Below are 21,108 nucleotides of genomic sequence, written 5' to 3'. Positions count from 1 at the left end.
AGAGGGTTCAGAATTGTGGCATTCTATTTGAGCTTTCAACCTCATTCCTTATATACCCAGAAATGTCTACTCGCACCACAGCAATGATAATCTCTGATCCTTCTACCTACCTGCTGTTCAAACCCTCATACAAACCCTTGTCACCTACTGGTAATTTGCCAATTCCAGTGGTCTCCAGGATAATCTTTTAGATTGCATCCTTTGAAAATTGGAATTCATCCAAAATTCTGGCATCCATATTCTAACTCACACCATGATATCACCCATGTGTTTCTGATGTACTGCTCCAGCAACAATTCAACAATCATTCCCTCCCTGTCTCTTAATGTAGAGGTGATAAATGGCAAGTAACATTTGCACCATACAAATGCCAGGTTATGATATACTCCAATAAGAGACAGACAATCTAACCACTGCCCCTTGATATTCAATGGTGTTATCATCACTGAATCTCCCACTAACAACATTGTTGGGGCAACCAGAAACTCAAATAGACTCACCACATAAACACACTGACTACAAAAGCAGGTCAGAAGCTAGAAATACTTCAGCAAGTAACTCACCTCCTGACTCCCCAAAGCCTGTCCATCATCCACAAGACACAAGTCAGTGGTTTGATGGGAATCTCCTCACTTGCCTGGATAGGTACAGCTCTAAGAACACTCAGGAAGTTTGATACCATCCAGGACAAAGCAGTCACTTGATTGGCAGCACATCCCCAAGCATCCACTCTCTGCACTACCAACACTCAGTAGTAGGAGTATGTACTATCTACAAGATGCATTGCAGAAATTCACCAAAGATCCTCAGGTGGCACTAATTCCAATTGGAAGGACAAGGGCAGCAGATGCATGGGAATACCACGACTGAGGCTTCTCCTCCAAGACACCCACCATTATGACTTGGACTTATATTCGCAATTTCATCATTGTCACTGGTTCAAAGTCATGGAATTCCCTCCCTAATAGTACTGAGAGTCAACCCACAGCATGTGGACTGCAGTGGTTCAAGAAGGCACACCACCACCTTCTCAAGGGCAACTAGGGAAGAGCAATAAGATTGCTGGCCAGCCATGAATATTCATGTCCCACAAGTGAATTTCTATAAAAATGCTGGAGTTGCAAACTAGACTGCAGCAAGGAATTAGAATCTAGATTAGAGTGGTGCTGGAAAAGCACAGCAGGTCAGGCAGCATTCGAGGAGCAAGAAAATCGACATTTCGGGCAAAAGCCCTTCATCAGGAATGCAGTAAGGAATTAATGGCTTCAAGACAGCAGATGGAACATAGAAAGGAAAGCATAGAGAAAAAAATTGATTTTGTACAATATTGACTGATGCAACATTTAAATGAATCTTCATTATTCGACCAGAATGAACCTAAGTACATCATTTTTCATTAATTATATCTGAAATTGCAGATCAGAAGGAGGCCATTTGCATCATCAGGCCTATACTAATAACAACAAAAATAATAATGTAAGAACTGGTATATCGGGATAAAGGTAACATCTTGCAAAATATTATTTCAGGTGATGGTTTGCTCTAAATTGGTTCTTGTTGAGTTATGAAGATTGTGCCAAACTCAATGTTGAAGGCTCTTCAAGCATTCAGCAAAAACAACTGTCAAACCTGGACAGGGTTGGACTTTACACCTGGACACCTGAGAGCCATCGCCTGGGCAGGAGCGGCCTCCACTGGAAGGCACTGGGTTATTACACATTCGAAGTCGCCTCTTTTCACCACCTCCACAAGATACTGAACAATCATTCCAGGCTTGCCAAGGTCCCCAGTTTCCATCCACTGGACATAAATTTATAAGCAATTAAATAAGAAAAATTAGTAATGGCATTATTTATTTCAGAGAAAACATTAGAGCTTTACTATAGCATATAAAAACATATTAATTCATTATGTATTACGTAAAGCTAATTGTTTTTCATAGTGCAGAATTATACCTTTACAAATATTCCTCTCTTGTCCCTTGTAAATTCCAAATGCTCTTTATTAAGAGTCTTGTTGCATCCCTGCTTATTGAAATCAAGATATGTTGAAATATTTAACTCATTCTTTCTGAGGACTTCAAATCATTAGTTGCTTTATTTCTTTTAGCATATACTTTTTAAAATCTACAAACTTGGTGTGCCCTTGTCAGTGCACCGTGATTCATCCTGACTTCTCAAGTGATAGGAGAAAGTGAGGACTACAGATGCTGAAGATCAGAGTTGAGAGTGTGGTGCTGGAAAGGCACAGCAGGTTAGGCAGCATCCGAGAAGTAGGAGGGTCGACGTTTCAGGCAAAGGCCCTACATCAGGAGTGATATTTGACTTTTGGTAGCACAATTTGGGCAAATGGGTAGTCTATTTTAAATGTCCAATTATTTTCAATGAAAAATGAAATCAACAATGTTTGCAATATCTTATCTATATTTAATACTCTTCAGGTCATAGATCCATACAGTCATATAGATATAAAGCACGGAAAGAGACCTTTCGGTCCAACTCATCCATGCTGGCCAGATATCCATTTGCCAGCACCTGGCCCACATCCCTCTAAATTCTTCCTATTGACGCCTTTTAAATGTCGTAATTGCACCAGCCACCACCACTTCCTCTGGCAGCTCATTTCCAAACACACATCACCCTTTGTGTGAAAAAGTTCCCCCTTACGCTCTTATACCTATGCTCTCTAGTTCTGGACCCTCACGACCCAGGGAAAAGACCTTGTCTATTTACCCTATCCATGCCCCTCATGATTTTGTAAACCTCTATAAAGTCACCCCTCAGCCTCCGACGTTCCAGGAAAAACAGCCCCAGCCTATTCAGCTTCTCCCTACAGCTCAAATCCTCCAATCCTGGCAACATCCTTCTGAATCTTTTCTGAACCCTTTCAAGTTTCACAATATCCTTCCTATAGGAAGAAGGTCAGAATTGCACACAATATTCCAAACGTGACCTAACCAATGTCCTATACAGTTGCAACATGACCTCCCAACTCCTATACTCAATGCTCTAACTGCCAAAGGAAAACATACTTAGCACCTTCTTCACTATCCTATCTATCTGAGACTCTACTTTCAAGGAACTATAAACCTGTACTCCAAGGTCTCTTTGTTCAGCAACACTCCCCACGAGACAGTGAGATCTGCAGATGCTGGAGATCAGAGTTGAGAGTGTGTTGCTGGAAAAGCACAGCAGGTCTGGCAGCAGGAAAATTGATGTTTCGGGCCAGAGCCCTTCATCTGGCTCCTTGGATGCTGTCTGACCTGCTGTGCTTTTCTCAACACTCCCCAGGACCCTACCATTAAGTGTACAAGTCCTGTCCTGATTTGCCATCCTAGACTGATGTCTTCTCTCTCATTGTCAGAATCATGTGATCTGTTATATTATCTTATTTACGTGATTTCATTAAACAGCACAGCACAGGCTGCTCCTGATATTGTTTCCCCCTTTACAGGTTGAGAGATATTTGACAGACAAGGATAGAGTATGGCGTGATCATTATCTTGAGATACCCCTTATGTATACTTCTGCTGGTGGTAGTGAAAGAGTATTGAGACATAAACAAGATCGTCATTTTGTGAAAAACATAAGTCTTTTGCCAAAGACAATATTCTTTTGAATATATGTCAAAAGGTTCCCATATCTTAGCTGCTTCAACATATTTCCGATCCCACATCCTGATCTGCATCTAATTTAATTTCTATACAACATCCTAAATCTAATCTGTATATTTGTACTGATAGATATGTTTCATCTTGTAACTGTATAAGTCACACAATGTTTTTACACATGGGAAGAATTTCAGAAAGGCTGATTTCTTTGAAATTGAGAGTGTGGTGCTGGAAAAGCACAGTAGGTCAGGCAGCAACCGAGGAGCAGGAGAATTAATGTTCCGGGCATAAGTTATCGAATCTGATCTCCAGCATCTGCAGTCCTCACTCTCTCCTAGTTGATTTCTTTGACATGTAAATTTTGAGATTAGATTAGATTAGACTTACAGTGTGGAAACAGGCCCTTCGGCCCAACAAGTCCACACCAACCCGCCGAAGCGCAACCCACCCATACCCCTACATTTTACCCCTTACCTAACACTACGGGCAATTTAGCTTGGCCAATTCACCTGACCCACACATCTTTGTGACTGTGGGAGGAAACCGGAGCACCCGGAGGAAACCCACGCAGACACGGGGAGAACGTGCAAACTCCACACAGTCAGTCGCCTGAGTTGGGAATTGAACCCGGGTCTACAGGTGCTGTGAGGCAGCAGTGCTAACCACTGTGCCACCGTGCCGCCCACTAATGTTTCGCTAGAATGGCTTTTTCGCTTATTCACAGTTTATAAAATGTATCTGAGAATGTCTCTGCCAGTGTTTTGCAAACTTTTTCCCAATATGACTCAACTGAAATGCCTCAGGCTTTGTGACTTTATAGCTAAAACTGGGAGACTGAGATGGTTGGAGAGAAACTGAAGGATTAGAAAGTTATTGCTGAGACAGGAAGGGGAAAACATTGTTCAAAAGGAAGGACTGTCGTTGAGTTAGGCTGAGAGTCATTGAGCAAGGAGAGTAATGGTTGGTTGTCTTTGGGCTTAAAACTTATTTGATTTGCACTAAAGAATGTGAAAATCTACCTTTGTGGATGCTGTGCAATTGGACATTAAAGGACAGACAGTTAAGCCATGCCTTCTGACAGAAATATCAACCTCTCCCTGCCAACCCAACATTTATAAGGAGCTTTCAAGACTCAGTCCAGGTTCCACAGCTGTCATTGTCACCTTGGAAGTCACAACCCCAAAATCTTGTCCCTTGATCTTACTGGGAGATGTAGCCTACTGTTTGGGAATCCTGGTCCATGCGAGCAAACTAACAAAGACATATGTTGATCACTACATTTCTGATCAGTCTGCTGTTTAATTAGGGTTACTTGAAAGTCCTGATGACGTTGTCTCTCAATGCTTCAAAATATAAAATCAACCAACTGACCTGGGCAAATGTCAATGCTGCACCGGTGAATCTGAGTGTCAGCTCCAGCACAAGCCCTTCCTCCACTTGTTGGGTGGGGATTGTCACAGGTACGATATCGTCGCATTTGCCCTCCATTGCATGTTCGGCTGCAGGTTCCCCAACTGCTCCATGGACCCCAATTACCATGGACTAAAAAAAAATCAATTTTAGCATCATTAGCTATGTTTTAACTTGTGAGATATACAAATAGATATGCAAATAGAGCAAACAAATGCCTTGTTGAGCATCCAAGATCACTGGCTCTTCATCATACATGTATAAGGAGCTCATCAATTACCAGATGAGCTAACCACTCACTTGGTCTTTACAGCTGTCAGGCAAGTACACTTTTATATATGCAAATATTAATTAGATGCAAAAGTAGGTCATTTGGTCTTTCAAGCTTGCTCCACCAATCAATAAAATCAGAACACCAACCTATTTGTGCTTTAATTTGTTTTCTTAGCATATTATCCATTATTGCATCAATTCATTAAAAAAAACACTCCCATCAATATATTACTTAAAATCCTTTCTGTGAACTAGTCATAAAATCCAGAGGTGGACAAATGTCAGGAAGAATTTCTTCATGTATCAAGTTATTAACAACTTGAATTCATTTCTCATGTTGGAGAATGAAAATGAAAACATCAGATTAATTTGATAGATAAATAAATAATGTGATGAGTTCTTTTTTGCATGAGGTGATTTAAAAGAAAATTAGGCCTTCATTTATATTTATCTTGTACATTTGGAAATGAATGATAAAATAACTGTTAAGTAGCTTTACTACTGGAGCTAAAATCAAGGAACATTGTTTATAAGGTCCAACATCAGAAATTGTTGGAAAAACTCAGCAGGTCTGGTCTGGACTGAAAGCAGAGTTAGCGTTTCAGGTCCAGGGACTCATCTTCATAACAGTTCAAAAACAGTAAACTGAGTCACCACTGTAAATTTGCCCAGTCTGGTATAAATACTGCCTCTTCTGGAGGAACATAACCCATTTTCCTAAATTCACAAGTCGATAATATCAAAAATTTCTTACATTTATATTGTGGTGCAGCTGGAGTTTAGTTAGCTATAAGAGTGCTATGTTTAAATCTTGAACAATATTACTATCATTATTGCCTATTAAGCACAAGATTGGAGATTAACACTATATCAAGTCAATCTTACAGATGACATTCAGCATCCAAACAGGAAAAGGCAGGTTCACATTTCAGGAGAAGACTGGTCTTAACATCTTATTTAATGTTTCAAGATATTACTTTGTCCTTTTGGGTGCACATAGTCCTTCCTTATGTTTCTACAAGATTCTGATTTAATTTCTATTGTATAATATCTTAATCTATTGAAGGATTTAATTTTAATTTCCAGGTTTTATTCAAATAATGTGCACACTGCAATGGTTTGGTCCATTAATGAATGTCAGTATAGAATCATTGAATCACAGAATCCCTACAGTGCAGAATGAGGCCATTTGGCCCTTGAGCCTACACCAACCCTTGAAGGGCATTCATCCAAACCCAGGCACCCACCCAATCCCCAAAATCTCCTATTTACCATGTCTAATCCACCTAATCTATATGTCCTTTGAAAGTGTGGACAAATTAGTATGGCCAATTGACCTAACCTGCATCTCTTTGGCCTGTGGGAGTAAACTAGAGCACCTAGTGGCAGCCCATGCAGACATGGGAGAACATGCAAATTCCACACACTTACCAAGGCTGGAGTGCTAACTGTGTGCCACTGTGCTGCTATGAGGACTTTTCACCATTTAAAACAGGGCTTCTCAAATTGGGAGTTGGGACCCCAAGTGTACTTCTGCTCTAACAGGCACTCCCACCACCCGACACATCACCATCAAATCATATAACCTTCCCTCTGCTCTTTTTCATTTGCATAGATAACAACCTGAAGTTACCTGAAGTTTTGAATTTACATTTTAAACCAGTAAGTCAAGTTGATCCATCAGAACCTAATTCCTACCCATGTGCACAGTTTTCACATAAACCAATTGGATTGTTATTCCTCCTATGCAAAATGCTTCAGCTGCAAAATATCCTTCATCATCCCGATAACATAGTGGTAACAAAACTTCAGAAATTCTGGTTTTGGTTGCAACAGAACAGTTGAAAAACCATCCGGTTAGCATTTCATGAAGATTTGTAACCAACTTTTTATACTCACTTGGACACGGATCACTGTTACAGAAGTCAATTTGTACATCACTGCCTTCACAATAGTGTCCCCCATATTGTGGCACTGGATCTGAACATGTTCTGGCCCTTTGGCGAGTGCCTCCTCCACAGGACACACTACATGCTGTCCAACTGACCCATGATGTCCATTTTCCATCCACTAAAATGGTGAAACACCAGATAATTAGAAAATTAGATTTGTAGTTTGTTTGCTTAAAATACTCATGATACTCAAAATACTCACATGCAGGGGCTCTTCACTCATCAAACAGGGCAAGAAATTAGCTGAATTCCTTTTAGATTTCTCAAACTTGTTAATGCCATGGGCTACATATAGTGAACAATGACTGCTTTTCTGATGAATTTCAAGAAGTTATGTACTTCAATTCTCTTTAGATTGGAGTTCAGAAAGCAAATTTATTTGCTTCTATTTATATAAACTTTCCATGCCGCCATAATGGCCCAAAGTGCTTCAAAACTTTTGTAGACACGTTAATGTTGCTACATAGTATGGTAATTTACACTTAGCAAATTTATTGTAGTGAGTGAGAAGAATTTGATAAGGAACCAGGAAATCTCCCCATTCTTATTTACTTCTCTGAATCTTTAACACTTACCTGACACTTCCGTCAGTGCAGCACTTACTCCATACTATACACAGTATCTGTCAACATTGTGTATTCAAGTCTCAAGTGGAACCTGATCATACATCTGCCACCCCAGAAGTGAGAATACTTCTATCTTTATTCCTAGCACTCAGGTAAGTATGTAGAATACAGAATATCCTTTGTTGTCATGTGGACTCCATTTTAGGACTACAGTGAAAAGCCTTTAAAATGTCTGCCTCTTATGGCAACCCCAAGGTACAAATCTTGGACACAACAGAGGAATAAAAGTAGTTGCATCACTTTACAGAGTTTAAAAGTAAGTTTAGAAATATGACATTATTAAAGGGTTGACATTACAGTAAGGTAGGAAATCCCAAATTAAACATTAATAGAGCAGCTGAATGCAGGGTCTCTACACGTAGTCTGACTGCCAGTAACAGACTCTAGTCCAACAGTCAGCTCATGCAGATGACATGTATCTATGTTTAGGTATTTGGCCATCACTTGGTACAACATACTGCAGCTACTGAACCATTTTTACATACTTTACATCAAATAGGAAGGACACAATAAAGTTTTGAAATGACCTGTATATGAATGAGGATGTAACCCTAAAGTGGATGGTCACAGATATCTGCATTCTTGTCAGTTTTAGCCACTGCAGGATCTTACAGGCATTGTACATTAGTTCATCACCCAGGTAACATAAGTCCTCTTCAGTGAGACTGGACCCATCAGATTTTGAGAATACTAGATCTAGTGTCTGGACCATTCCATGAGGACCTGCAAAACCTTCCTGCTGAGGCCTTGGTTATTGTGATGGTCTATTGTATTCTCTATAAATGGCCAGCTGGAGAGATGTGGCCCATGAGAATGGTGAGATCTTGGAAAGTGACAGCTCATTGGAGGGAGGAGCTGGAAGTGAGGGAGAAGGATGCGAAGATACGGGGAGATGACTGAACACAGATGTATCCCTACAGCATGGTATGGTGGCAGCCTCCTGGAATCACACTCCTCTCTTTCATGAGTGCTAGGTGTGAGATATTGTGTTATAGATTAGAGTGGTGCTGGAAAAGCACAGCAGTTCAGGCAGCATCTGAGGAGCAGTAAAATTGATGTTTCAGGCAAAAGCCCTTCATCAGGAATACAGGCAGAGTGCCTGAAGGGTGGAGAGATAAAGGTGGAGATATCTCTCCATCCTTCAGGCACTCTGCCTGTATTTCTGATGAAGGGCTTTTGCCCGAAACGTCGATTTTACTGCTCCTCGGATGCTGCCTGAACTGCTGTGCTTTTCCAGCACCACTCTAATCTAGACTCTGGTTTCCAGCATCTGCAGTCATTGTTTTTACCTATATTGTGTTATAGACTATCTTTATTAACTCACTCACCAGCTCGCTATATTCATTAATACTGGGTTCCCGTTCATTCATTCATTCATAACTCTTTACTAATCCATTATTTACTATAACATGGTTTCATTTTTTTCATTCACCTGTATTATCAAAATTTAAAAACAACCTTTTCAAACCCATTACTGCATTTCACACCTTATCAGCATACAGAACAATACCATCCCCATTAAGTCTCCACAAAACATTATAATATTAATCAGCCCTTACCAACCATCTCCTGGACCTGAATAGATTAAGTCCCTGTTAAATATCTTTTAAAATATCTTTTAAATTAGGTGGTGAAGGATGAAGAAGCGGCACTCCGAAATCTAGTGTTTCCAATTAAACCTGTTGGACTATAACCTGGTGTTGGGTGATTTTTAACTTTGTACACTCCAGTCCAACACCAGCATCTCCAAATCATGCCCTTTAAGAAATTAACTGACATAACAATGTTTGCATGAAATTGCCTGAATGAATGGAGCTCACACCAACAAATAGTAAATAAATCTCACCACACAGCTGTAGTAATCAGTTTAATCCTTTATTCTTTTATTATGATTTCTAACTTACTTAGAGCATATAAGCCTAGTATTTTTTTTAATAACATTTACTAATTTAAAAGATGAAAGGGCTAATACCTCCTAATTATGCAAGGATACTGGACAGACATCCCATCAGAAATCAAAAAGTGTGGCGCTAGAAAAGCACAGTAGGCCAGGCAGCATCCAAGGAGCAGGAGAGTCATTGTGTTGGGCATAAGCCCTTCAGCAGGACTACGGGGGTGGAGGGAGCAAGGGAGCTGAGAGATAAATAGGAGGGGGGGGGGGGGGGGGGTGGGGCTGGAGGAAGGTAGCTTGGAAGATGAAGGAGGGGTGATGATAGGTCAGAGCGGAGAGTGGAGCGGATAGATGGGAAGGAAGATGGGACGGGTAGGATGGTTCAAGAGAGCGGTGTTGAGTTGGAGGGTTGGATCTGGGATAAGGTGGGGGGAGGGGGGGATGGAGAACTGGTGAAATTGACATTGATCCTGTGTGATTGGAGGGCCCCTAGGCAGAAGATGAGGTGTTCTTCCTCCAGGCATCAGGTGGTTTGGATTTGGTGGTGGAGGAGACTCAGGACTCGCATGAGTTGGCGGAGTGGGAGGCGGTGTTGAAGTGGTTGACCACAGAGCAGTGGGGTTGTTTGGTGTGTGGGACCCCCCAACCACATTGGATCAATGTCAATTTCACCAGTTTCCCCATCTCCCCTCCCCCCACCTTATTCCACACCCAACCCTCCAACTTAGCACTCTTGAACTGCCCATCTTCCTTCCCACTTATCTGTTCTGAAAGGTCACCATCATCCCCATCTTCATCTACCTTTCCCTTTCCAAGCTACTTTCCTCCCAGTCCCCACCTCCTCCTATTTATATCTCAGCCCCATTGGCACCCCCAACCACATTCCTGAAGAAGAGCTTATGACCAAAACATCTAGTCTCCTGCTCTTCGGATGTTGCCTGATCTGTTGTGATTTGCCAGTGCCTCACTTTTTGACTCTGATCTTCAGCATCTGCAGTCTTCACTTTCTCCCATCAGAAAAGCAGACAGCATTTAGCATGTTTCAACCCAACGCCTGTCTCCCAGGCCAGAAGCCCTTCAAACCATCAAGTACTATAGATTAAAGAAATGTAACATTATAGTATTGAGATTTTAATACATGTAAGAACTGTGTATACAGGGGCTCTTGCAAGAACTGTTTTCAGGATTCTATTGCTGCCTCGAACTTGTCCTGTGATTGCTGAATAAAAGAGGCTATTTTTGACACTCATCGATTCCTGTCATTACTTGAATACAGTCCCACACAGACTTCCAGCTTTACTGTGAGATCAAGATTCTCTATAGTGTAGTGAAAGCTTTGGCACAATTCCCTCCTTCAGGACTACACGCAGCCTCAAAGATGGCTGCTTTAGGTGCCTGAAAGCCATGCCCATATCTGCCTCAACCAAGATTAACTTAATCATTTCCGTATCAATTAAAGGCCCGCCCTTATGAAAATCTGAACTTCTGTCAGTTTCCTAGCAGAGGCAAATCTTGGACACAAAACAGACCCAGTTCCCACTTCCCACCTCTGTAGTGAAACTCCAGCCCATACTTTGATTGCTTACCTGGACAAAGCCTGTTCTTACAAACACGTGTCTGTGCATCTTGCCCCTCACAGTTGGCCCCATCAAATGATGGAGGAGGATTGTTGCAAAGTCTCAGTCTCGTCTGAATCCCTTTACCACAGGTTTCACTGCATGGTCCCCATGGCAACCAAGAACCCCAGCCACCAACAACTGGCATGAAATTAATAAAATGGTATAGGAATATTTCAGTTTATAGCAACATGAGAAGAGGCAGACTTATCAAAAAGCTTAAAACAGTAAACAAGATTGAAAAAGGCAAATCTCTAAACATTACTTCATTGAATGAAAGTAAGACAAAAGGACACAGGTTCACATTTGTAAAAAGGTGGTTTAGGTTGGTTAAAAGGATAGAATTGCAGCAGGAAAATACCTAGAAAGTTAGAGGAACACAGGTATTGGGAGACTTCGGATATTTCTTGAATGGCTTGCGACAAACAGAAAAATAATTTACTTGCTTGACTCCTCTCTTGTGAAAATGATGTGCATAAACTACAAAAAAATGCTATACCATGTAAAGAGATATACAATATGCAATTGTTTTTTTCTGCTTTCAGTCACCCATCAAGCAGGTTTTCTGAAAGGGCAATCATGTTTTTAACTTATTAAAGATTTTGAGGATGTTTTGACTGGAGTTAATAGAGGGAAAACTGCAGGTGTGTTGAAATGTGGATTTCCAGATGACATTTGACAAGCTACCTCATAAAAGGTTAAGTCATAAGAGTCCATAGTATTGGAGGTAGTATACTGGCATTGAGGGAGAACTGCCTTTGCTGTCTGAATTCATGTATGCTGGATATTGGAGTGTGTCTAGGAAAACTTAAACAGTGAAATTCAAAAATGATCTTGGAGGAACCTATTTGGGAGAGGTCACAGCACAGAAGCAGATAAGTAAATAGTGATAAGTATAGCCTTGCTGCAAATCTCAATAGTGAGAAGAGTGGATTCTGTCTTGACTACATGTTTTTATTGGGATCTATCTCTTGATTAAATTTTAAAAATATAAGCCATAAATATTAAGTTATCTTAGAGCAATGGTTTGTAGAGCAATAAGACGATGCTATTTTCTGGGTCTGTGGATTGGAAGGAGCAAAATGGCCTTTAGTAGAGTGATATGCTCTTCTTGTCAGATGGGAGAGTTTCGGGGGAGTTTAAGGGTTACTGAAGATTATATCTGCAAAAAATGTCATTGGTTACAAGTTCTGTCAGATCGAATGGATCGTTTGGAGCGACAGTTAGAGGCAATGAAGAAGTTACAACAGCTAGGGGGTGTGGTGGATGGCAGTTACAGGAAGGGAGAAAAGCCGCAGATACAGTTATGTAGATGGGTTAACTCCAAGAAAGGTAGGTGGTTAGTACAGGAGACTTGTGTGGCTATCCCCATTTCCAACAACGTAAGAAGGGAAAAGGATGAGAGTCTGAAATGAGAATATAGAAAATTAGGCAGGAATTTAAAAAGGAGGTTCTAGAGGGTAGTAATATCTGGATTACTCAGATTGATGACCAGTGCTGGGAGCACAACTGTTCACAAAATATATAAAAGTGCTTGGAGGAAGGAAGTGAATGTACTGTAGCCAAATTTGCAAATGCAAAAACAGGTTGAAAGGTAGATTGAGAGGGGGATACAGAGAGATATTGATAAGTTAAGTAAATGGGCAAAACATTTGCAGATGCAGTATAAGATGGGTAAATATGAATTATTCATTTTGGAAGGGAGAACAAAAGAACAGAATGTAATTTAAATGGAGAGAACTGTAGAAAGCCAAACCATGAAAAGGATTTGGGTATACAGATCGTTCTGTTACAACACGACAGTTCTGTTCTTCAGCAACCTCGCGCTATAGAAAATCTCATTATGGGAAACTGCTGTAGAAGATCACACTGTGGATCTACCCATTCAGCAGAAAGTTTACATTATGCAAACAAAGTCCACAATTCATCAATTGCGTTATAGCCAACTCGTGCTGATGAAACTCACATTATGGAAGAACTACCTGTACTTGTGCACGAAATACAGAAAGGTACACATTGGTGTAGATTATCAGGAGGGCGAATGGAATGTTGGAAGTGAAGTTGGGGTAGGGAAGTATTACTGAAACTGTACAAGGTGCTGGTGAGATTGCATCTGGAATACTATGAGCAGTTTTGGTCCCCTTATTGAAGGAATGATATCATTTCATTGGAGGTGGAGAAGGTTAACTAGAATGTTCTTTGCATGAAGAGATTGTCTCAGAGCAAGGGTAAAACAGATTGGGACTCTACTCACTGGAATTTAGAACAGAGAGGTAATTTCATCCAAATATATAGGATTCTTAAGGGGTTGCCAGGTTTCTTCTCTCCAAGGGTTTAGAGTGGAACTTCTTGCCACAACGAGCTATGAAGCAAAGTCTTTGTGTATATTTAAGGCTTAGATAAATAGATTCTTAATCAGTAGGGGAATCAAGAGTTAAGGGGAAAGTGCAAAAGATGGATGTGAGAAATGTCTGATCAGCCATGATCTAATTAAATGACAGAGCAGACCAGAGTGGCTGAGTGTTGTACTCTTGTTCTTACGGTAGGTAAGGGATGATTAATCAGGTAATTAAATTGCTTCTTGCTTTAACAGCAATACAATTGTCTGTAATGGAGTAAGGAGAGGAGCAAGAAGAAGCAACTATCCCTAATTGAGATGTGGTTCAAGTGTGTTGTGAATTTGGTTCACATAAGAATTGAATACAGAGGGCGAAAGAAGGCCATCTTTTTCTGTCCACTTCAGCCCATAGTTGTTTCCCAGAGATCAGAAGTTAACGGAGAGGAGGTGGGAATAATTTGAAGAGCTAAGAGAGTAAGTTTGTTGGTTCGGAGCATTTCAAAGAAAATTGAAATGTGACATAACAGCAAAGATCAATGATTGATTGGTTTCTGAATATTTTCCATCTAAACCAGCAATTTTTAAATTCCATAAGTACAAAGTTAATTGAACTAAAACGAACCATCCAAAATGTAGATAATTTATTTATAAAGTTTTATTGCCGGCATGTTTACATGAAGCAGTGGGTTTATTAATGCTAGTTAACTAAGAAGAATAAAATCATTACCACACAATAAAGATGGCAAGGTAGGTGTTATTTTGCAGCTGCAGCATATGGGTGGTATTTACAAGCCAGTGATATTCATGGCAAACACATCTTAGTCAAGGAGTTTTGGCTCAGTCAATGATTTGAGAGCCAAACCATAGAGACTGCAACCTATCAGGGTGGGAAAATGATAACATTCCCTGGACATTTGTTCTAGAAGGCAACTATGCCCTAAAATAGCATTTTCTAATTTGGTCACTAGTTAGGGACAGGAGGGTCTTACTGTAGGTGAGGCAGGTAAGGGGATTGAGAAGGGAGAAGTGGAGGATACCTAGTCCTTGTAACTGTCCAACAGGTTTCAGATTCCTGCAACTTATAAGAACGAATGTGGGGACTTGTCGCATGGATAAGCAAACTGACTACAGCAATGCAGTACAGGAAGACCTTCAAGCTGGGGCAGTAAATAGAATGTTGTGGCAGTACGGGTCAATATAGGCAGGAGAATAGTACGATTCTCTATAGCGAACAGAGAGCATCGAGAAGGCTTATTGCCTATCTGATACCAGAGTTCAGGATACCTGCTCTTTACTAGAGTGAAACATGAAGTGGGAAAGTGAGGATCCAGCTGTCATAGTGCACGTGGATACCAACAACATGGACAGGTCTGTTTAGTATTAGGAGCAGCTAAGCGGTAAATTGAAAAACAGAATCTCAAAGCTAATACATTTCAGATTATCACCCAAAGTATAAGCAAATTGGGGGAGAGTAAATTTGATGAAAGAGATGAATGCTTGACTCAAAAACTGGTGCGGGAGAAATGGGCTTTGATTCATAGGGATCGGAAATATAGGAGTAGTACTGTTTGAATAATCTTCACTTTAAACATGCTAGGAACAATATTCTGGCAATTTGTATAACTAGGATGGTAGATGGGGCTTTAAACTAAATAATGGAGGAAAAGGATTAAAAGAAAGGTGATGAGGTAAACCAGAGTTGTTATCTCTGGTTTGTTGCCTGTGATATGTGTTAGCAAAGCAAGGATTAGGGAGAGAGAGGAATTGAACATATGGCTACAGGGATGGTGCAGGAGGGAGGGTTTTGGATTCCTGGATAACTGGGGCTCTTTCTGGGGTGGATGGGACCTCTACAAACAGGACGGTCTTCATCTGAACCAGGAGGGGTACCAATATCCTATAAGGGAGGGATTTGCTAATGTTACTGGGTAATGAACCTGGCCACGAGTTAGATTTGGAGGTAGGTGAGCACTTTGATGATAGTGACCACAATTCGGTCACGTTTACTTTAGCGATGTAAGGGGATAAGTGTACACTGCAGGGCAAGAGTTATAACTGGGGAAAGATAATTAGGATGCGATTAGACAGGATTTAGGATGCATAGGATGGGGAAGGAAACTGCAGGGGATGGGCACAATTGAAAAATGTGGAGCTTATTCAAGGTAGAGCTACTGCGTGTCCTTGATAAGTATGTACTTGTCAGGTCGGGAGGAAGTTGTCGAGTGAAGGAGTCGTGGTTTACGAAAGAAGTTGAAGCTCTTATCAAGCAGAAGGCGGCGGCTTAGGTGAGGATGAGCCATGAAAGTTCAGTTACAGTGCTTGAGAGTTACAAGTTAGCCAGGAAAGATCTAAAGAGAGAGCTAAAAAGAGCCAGGAGGGGACATGAGAAGTTGTTGGTGAATAGGATCAAGGGCAACTCTAAGGCTTATAAAGGTATATCAGGAACAAAAGAATGGCTCTAATCTTACTCGAGTCAATCAAGGATAGCAGTGGGAAGTTATGCATGGAGTCATAAGAGATAGGGGAAGCGCTAAATGAATATTTTTTGTCAGTATTCACACTGGAAAAGGATAATGTTGTCATGGAGAATACTGAGATACAGGCTATTGGACTAGATGGGATTGAGGCTCACAAGGAGTGGAGGTGGCAATTCTAAAAAGTGTGAAAATAGATAAGTCCCCTGGGCTGGATGGGATTTGTCCAAAGATGCTCTGGGAAGCCATTGAGGAGTTTGCACAACCTTTAGCTTTGATCTTTATGTTGTAATTGTGTACAGGAATAGTGCCAGTAGACTGCAGGATAGCAAATGGTGTTCCCTTGTTCAAGAAGGGGAGTAGCGTCAACCCTGGTAATTATAGACCAGTGAGCCTTACTTCAGTTGTGGGCAATGTTTTGGAAAAGATTATACGAAATAGGATTTATAATCATCTAGAAAGGAATAAGTTGATTAGGGATAGTCAACATGGTTTTGTGAAAGGTAGATCATGCCTTGCAAACCTTATTGAGTTCTTTGAGAAGGAGACCAAACAGGTGGATGAGGGTAAAGTGGTTAATCTAGTGCATATGGATTTCAGTAAGGCATTTGATAAGGTTCCCCATGATAGGCTGTTGCACAAAATACAGAGGCATGGGATTGAAGGTGATTTAGCCATTTGGATAAGAAATTGGCTAAAAGAAGAAAGAGTGGTGGTTGATGGGAAATGTTCATCTTGGCGTTCAGTTACTAGTGGTATAACACAAGGATCTGTTTTGGGGCCACTGTTGTTTGTCATTTTTATAAATGACCTGGATGGGTTGGTAAATTTGCAGATGACACTAAGGTTGATGGAGTTGTGGATAGTGCCAAAAGATGTTGTAGGTTACAGAGGGACATAGATAAGTTGCAGAGCTGTGTTGAGAAGTGGCAAGTGGAGTTAAATGCAGAAAAGCGTGAGGTAGAGGAGTAACAGGGTTGCAGAGTACTGGGCTAATGGTAAGATTCCTGGTAGTGTAGATGAGCAGAGAGATCTCGGTGTCCATGTACATAGATCCCTGAAAGTTGCCACCCAGGTTGATAAGGTTGTTAAAAAAGCATATGGTGTCTTAGCTTCTTTTAGTAGAGGGAATGGGTTTCAGAGCCATGAGGTCATGCTGCAGCTGTACAAAACTGTAGTGCGGCCACATTTGGAGCATTGTGTACAGTTCTGGTCACCGATTATAGGAAGGATGTGGAAGCTTTGGAAAGGAGGAGAGTTACTAGGATGTTCCTTAGTATGGAGGGAAAGTCTTATGAGGAAAGGCTGAGATACTTGAGGCTGTTTTCATTAGAGAGAAAAAAGGTTGAGAGATGACTTAATTGAGATATACAATGTAATCAGAGGGTTAGATAGGGTGGACAGTGAGAGCCTTTTTCCTTGGATGGTGATGGCTAGCATGAGGGGATATAGCTTTAAATTGAGGAGTGATAGATATAGGACAGATGTCAGAGGTCGTTTCTTTACTCAGAGTAGTATGGGTGTGGAATGGCCTGCTTGCAACAGTAGTAGTCTCACCAACTTTACAGGCATTTAAAAGGTCATTGGATAGACAAATTGATGAAAATGGAATAGTGTAGGTTAGATGGGCTTCAGAATGGTCTCACAGGTCGGCACAACATTGAGGGCTGAAAGGCCTGTATTGCACTGTCATGTTCTATATTCTAAATCAGAATGAAACAATGAGGCAGTGGAACAGTGCAGTAATTTGGGTTACAATAGCTAGAGCATGGCAGCAAGGAACAGAACAGAACTGAAGAATGCAAAAATTAGAGAATGCAAAAATAAAATAAATTCTTAGGAATGTACATATGCATATATATACATTTACGAGCACAGTTTGGCGACATTTATGGGAGGGATGCTCTGATGCATTAAGGTTTCTTGCAGGTATGTGCTTTCATTAGGAGCACTTAAACATTGAAACAATTTATATTCCTTGTTTGAGATTCTATCAGTTTGGGGAATGGGATGGGTGAGTGTTAGCATTCATGTTGATTTGAATGTTGCATTAGTTAGTGGTTATTGTTATAACTAGCTTGTTGACATTGCTTTTTTAGCTTACAGATACCATAACCCTAATGTATTAAGAAGGTCATTAAAATCTGAGCAAGATTGAAAGGGTGTTGAACATTTTCCTCCTTCTAAAAACATTGAAGTATAAGACTCCAAAATTTAACTCCTTGGCAACTCGGATGCTGCCTGAATTGCTGTGGTCTTCCAGCACCACTGATCCAGAATCTCGTTTCCAGCATCTGCAGTCATTGTTTTTACCCATCATTTGCACATCCCTGATTCTTGTTCAAAATCAATAGAAATTACGTCATTGCCAGTGGGTGAGGATCAATGTTGATGAGGTGATGGGGAGCATGATCCATGGCAAATGTTCACTCTTAAGCAAGTAGGAACTGTGGGTTGGGGAAACAGGGTTTGGAAATCCAGCAGAAGATGCAAGTAATCCTTGTCTCGAAGAGGAAAGTAACCTAATCCCATATACATGAGAACATTTAAAAATTGTTCATATTATTCTCTTACATGAGGAGGCAAAAGGAAGTACAAAGAACCTGCAATACAACCTATGAAATGTTTTTAAAGTCATAAAACAAGTATTCTTATTCATTTCTCTTTGATAAGGAATCTGAAACAATGACTGCAATATTAGAAGCCTTTGTTTAGAGAGAGAGAGTTACACTGAGTAAGTGTACAGATTGAACTATTAGAATTGTCTCAGATACCTGGACAAGGCCGGATATTACACATGATAGCCTCCACTGCATTGCCATCACATCGTTTCCCTCCATATTGCACTGGTGGATTAGTACATGTCCTGGTCCGTGTCCTGTTGCCCTGGCCACAGGTACGAGAACATTCCTCCCACTGGCTCCACTCTGACCAACTGCCATCCACTGAAGGCAAAAGCATTTACTCACACAATATTTTTCAGTATTTAATATTAATCTGTTCTTTTAACAGCATTTCATCAAAGTTAAGAAAAAAAGAAAAAGCTCTATGTGCAAGCAACGTTTTCTGGAGATCATAACTGATGCCCTAAAAACCTGAACTGAGGCATTCTCTTAAGTAAGTAGTAACGTAAAGCTGGAAAATCTGTCAATAAAATTAATTTCTAATCTTTGATATGTTACTCTGTGCTCCCCAAAGTATTGACTCATATAATCCTATAAACTCTGCTTGCTTTTTGGTACACACAAAAGAGTTTGGGATGACATTTAATTGATTGAGGGAAACTTGTCTCTCTAGACATGATAGGCCCGTGATGTAGTGTTTCTTTGTTTTTCAGCATTTACAAACAAACTAGCACATTTTCCTGTTGCTTTATACTAATAGATATTTTAACACTATTAGTAATGTTTCTCTTTTTAGGTCAGTATTACTTTATTTAGAAGGTTAGTGTCCTGCCATGTGTGTGTTCGTCAAATATTGCAGGGTGGCCTCGAGAATTTTAGTCAATTATTGGAGAGATTCCTCGAGTGGGTTGGTCAATATTTCCAGGGTACCCTGACTGCATATCAGTCAATAATTGCTGAATGTCACTCACCCAATATCCTTTGGAAACTTTTGTAGTGAATTAATTGCACAGCTCTTCCAGTTCAGCCCAAACCTATTGTTTAAATTTCACAGGCACTGGTTTTCTAACAGGAGTGACTGGGAAAAGGTCAAAAGTCAAAGTTTTCACTCGTTATTTTCCACTTTCCTTGCCTGAGCCATTGAAGTAATTATAGTGCTCACGGTCTCCTTCTAAAGACAATTTCATATTTATCATTCAAAAAAATTAAGAAAGTTCCAATTAAATAGATGAGCTATTTGGGAGTTTTACTGAATCACCTCAGCAAATACATAGTTCATGCAGTGCCAAGTTGAAGTGGTGTGAGGAGGTTTGATTGGGGAGAGGAGGAAGGAGCAGTAGTGGTATCACACAACTTGACTTCTGAAACCACAAAATGGTTACAGCATTAAAGATTGCCATTTAATCTGACACGTCTATGCCATTTCCTTACTTTTCCCCATTGAGATAATTATGCAAGTCTCGCTTGAAGGCTATGATGGAATCTTCCTCCTACATACTCTCAGACAGTGGTTTCCAAATCCTGAATACTCAGCGTAAAAAAAATTCTTCATGTCACAATTTAACTTAGATCACTGTCTTGTGGCTCTGGATTGTTTCTCCATTAGGAAAAGTTTCCCGTCACCTACTTTTCCAGCCATGTCCAAATGATTTTGAGTTAAATCTCCACCCTCTCCAAGAAGAATTGTCCTAGATTGGAGACGCTATCTGTATAACTGAAACTCCTCATCTTTTTAAGCCATCCCTGTAAATACTTTCTGTGACCTCTCCAATGCTTCCACATCATTAAGTGTGGTGTCTCAAATTGGATGCAAAATTCCAGCTGAGACCTCAAAGCAGTTTACCATAACTGCTTTGCTTTTGTAATTTATGAACAATAAAGAATTGTGGATGTTACACATCTGAAACAAAACAAAAATTGCTGGAGAAACTCAATGTTTGGCAGAATCTGTGGAGAGAAAACAGAATCAACATTTTGGGTTCAGTGACTCTTCAGAACTGATTTCAATCAGAAAAGATTACGATATAAACATGGAGCAGGGAGAAGGAAGAAGTAAGTGATAGGTGAAGATGGAGCCCAGAGAGAAAGAGAGAGAGAGAGAAAGAGAGAGATAACAGCAGTTGGACAAAGATATGGACAATGGTGAACCAGGGAAAAAGAAAAGCTGCTGATGGGGACCATTATTGGGTAAAAATGGTTTGGCTCTTGCGAAAGCAGCTGATTTGATGTTCAGGCCAGGGGTGTTGGGGTTGGGGGAGGGACTTGGAAGAAGGGGCTCAAGCCTTAAAAATTTT

General features: G+C 40.5%; 1 protein-coding gene across 1 annotated transcript in view; it reads right to left on the bottom strand.

Annotated features, from left to right (window-relative positions):
• Nucleotides 1–21,108, bottom strand: part of hmcn1 (hemicentin 1) — a 610,612-nt gene that overhangs the window by 45,905 nt on the left and 543,599 nt on the right. The window contains exons 89-93 of the mRNA XM_060830300.1: nt 18,965–19,135; nt 11,349–11,519; nt 7,193–7,363; nt 4,982–5,152; nt 1,630–1,800 (exon numbers count right to left, since the gene is read on the bottom strand). Of these exons, the coding sequence (XP_060686283.1) occupies nt 1,630–1,800; nt 4,982–5,152; nt 7,193–7,363; nt 11,349–11,519; nt 18,965–19,135 (855 nt within the window). The remainder of the gene's footprint in view (nt 1–1,629; nt 1,801–4,981; nt 5,153–7,192; nt 7,364–11,348; nt 11,520–18,964; nt 19,136–21,108) is intronic.

This window comes from Hemiscyllium ocellatum, chromosome 9 (genome assembly GCF_020745735.1).
Source record: "Hemiscyllium ocellatum isolate sHemOce1 chromosome 9, sHemOce1.pat.X.cur, whole genome shotgun sequence".
Classification (NCBI taxonomy): Eukaryota; Metazoa; Chordata; class Chondrichthyes; order Orectolobiformes; family Hemiscylliidae; genus Hemiscyllium; species Hemiscyllium ocellatum.
The sequence above is the reverse complement of the archived record's forward strand: the minus strand, read 5'-3'. Positions and strand labels throughout refer to the sequence as shown.